Source organism: Oncorhynchus clarkii, chromosome 18 (assembly GCF_045791955.1).
Source record: "Oncorhynchus clarkii lewisi isolate Uvic-CL-2024 chromosome 18, UVic_Ocla_1.0, whole genome shotgun sequence".
Classification (NCBI taxonomy): Eukaryota; Metazoa; Chordata; class Actinopteri; order Salmoniformes; family Salmonidae; genus Oncorhynchus; species Oncorhynchus clarkii.
The window spans coordinates 62216288-62218879 of record NC_092164.1 but is presented as its reverse complement, the minus strand read 5'-3'; the positions used below and the strand labels follow the sequence as shown (position 1 = coordinate 62218879).

Below are 2592 nucleotides of genomic sequence, written 5' to 3'. Positions count from 1 at the left end.
TGCGTTTCTATTTTCGTTCAGCGTGTTTCCGTGGGAATGCACTTGACTATTGTGGTTCATGATTGTTTTTATTTGATGGCTATGTCACTATCTCTGCTCATGTGGTGAGATATTTTGACAGAAAACACTAGATTAAAAAAAACTTCAGTTTAAACAACCTACCAGCTCGCAAGGAATCGAGCTGAGAGTTTTGCCCCTGTTGGTGAGATGGTTGAGTCCTCGTCAAGGTTGCTGTGGCATCCCAGCAACGCCGTTCACTTCGATCTGTGACCGCGCACCAGCCACCACGGAAGACACACTGCTACCGGCTCAGAAACGGAGGAGATTGAGAAGAGAATAACATGATAACAGATGACATAGAGGGATATCGAATCAGGTCGATGGACTTCTTAAAGCTTTTCAAGAGAGGATGTATTAGATGCGGTCCAGAGGACTTTTTCCAAGCTAAAAAAATGAGGATTAAAACTGGAGTTATATTTTGGAATCTCGTATTTTTTATGATGGTCACGTGTGCGCGAGGTAAGGAACAATCCTTTGATGTCTTATGCAGTAATTATGTCTTAATACTTTAAAAACATTTTTTGGGGAGGGTGGTGTCTTCTTGTACGGGAAGATTCGGCTGTGCAGTAAAAAGGCATAAAAATAGGCTAGAGCTAAGGGGACGCATTTACTTGCCAGGCTTCCCGTTCAATGCAGGCATTGAGCGAGAGCTCAATAAATATTCTTGCCGTATGCTCAAGCGAATACGTGAGTTGCCTATGCCTATTAACCCGTGTATTGTTTAGGGGAGATTACGCATATGCATCTATAGGCATCTTTTCTCGGTTACCGTAGAACCATTTCAAACTCGTCATCCACCTATTTTTATTAAAAATAGGATTTCTGTAAATCGTTATACTGAAACTATATTTGTTTTAAAAAGGGAGAATGGTAAATGATGGACGGTGCAAGCGCCTCTGTTTAAAAAAAAACGTGTGTTAGGCGCGTTAGTTACAATGTAGGAGACTACAGAGAAGGTTACAGACATATTCCTCATCTATCTGATTACCTCGGGTTTGAGGGAGAGAATATATAGCCCAAAGGGACATATAGGGATGGAAATTGGCATCTATTTAATCTACAATACTATTCCTATTCCACAAAGGTTACATCATTGTGGGCGAGTGTTACGCCTAGAACACCAAACAAAACGACGTCTTGATTTAAAACCTCACTACACCCTTTTTGATAGACCTTTACCTAAACTGATAGACAAGCCTTCCCTCAGCCAATAGACTGTAGGCTTTGGTGGGCTGGGATTTAACTGTTGCGCGTTCCACATTGGCACACACTGGTTGAATCAACGTTGTTTTCACGTCATTTCAAAGAAATTAGGTGGAACCAACGTGGAATGGAAGTTGACGTCTGTGCCCAGTGGGTCGGCACCAAACACAGCACGCAGATACATCATTAATTGGCAAACCATTGGATTGATTATTTGAAACCCATTGTAATCTTCAGGGTTTCTTATAGTACAATGTTGAAAACGGTTTTAGGGCTCTATTATTTGGGAAGGTTTTATGTCTCGAATCAAGCTGAGACAATACATTGCACCTGAGACAATATATTGATGAATCAAGTTCTTAGAAGTGATTTGGACAATACTGTGTTTGCTGCATGTGTTGGTATAAGCAGTATTGGTTACACTGATTTAGAGTGGACCCTGAACATGATACTTAGGGGGGGTAGCCCAATTTTTTTTAGATTTAGCCTATTTGGATTTTGCAGCCGGCCAAACCGCAAAAATGTCTCAATGGCAAAATGTGTATAATTGCATCAAAATCTAGCCTTTTTGGGGCCCTATGCAATATTTGGTTGCAACTCTACACATTTTGCCATCGGGTGGAGAGACATTTTTGCAGATATAAATCATATTTCCTGAAATTTAAGCAGCTTGATATTTATTATTATGAATCTTGCCTTGTAGGTAGAACTGAGCGATTTCTGCTAGATGGGCCAGCTGCAAAGTCCAAATTGGCTAAATCTTAATAATTTATGAACACAAAAATATATTTTTGGTCTAAATTTAAGGTTAGAGTTAGGCATTAGGATTGGCAGTGTGGTTAAGGTTAAAAATGAGATTGTATGACTTTGTGGCTGTGCCAGTTAATGACCAGTCTGCAGAGCTGCCTTTAGGGCAAGATTCATGACAAGAAATGCCAGCGTGAAATTCTACACATTTTGCCATGAATTATGCCATTGATATTTAAGTGAGAGTGGCTAATAAAATCAGTGGGGGCCCCCTGGAGGTCTGGGCCCCTGGGCACGTAACCGTCATGCCCGGTCAGTAACTCTGTATTCTACTATTCTCAAAAGCATGTTAAAAATAAAATAATACTAATACTTGGGGTCAAGGACCGCCTGGAGCCGGCCCTGGGGTAGCCTACATCTGGTGTCGACCTCTGCATGTCAACATTACCTGTCGCAGTTAAATTTGCGTAGCCTATACCACTTTCTTGATCTAATGCTATTGACACCTGATGCCCATCCCCCGTAGGCACACAACAGCAGTCATATAGGCTGTATGGTCGTCTCGTCATCATCTCTTTTCAG

The 2592-nt window shown here is 41.3% G+C and overlaps 1 protein-coding gene across 1 annotated transcript in view; it reads left to right on the top strand.

Annotated features, from left to right (window-relative positions):
• The first annotated feature begins 403 nt into the window (after window positions 1-403).
• LOC139373820 (CUB and sushi domain-containing protein 3-like) overlaps window positions 404-2592 on the top strand; it is a 740037-nt gene continuing 737848 nt past the window's right edge. The window contains exon 1 of the mRNA XM_071114860.1: window positions 404-519. Within this exon, the coding sequence (XP_070970961.1) occupies window positions 453-519 (67 nt within the window). The 5' untranslated portion in view covers window positions 404-452. The remainder of the gene's footprint in view (window positions 520-2592) is intronic.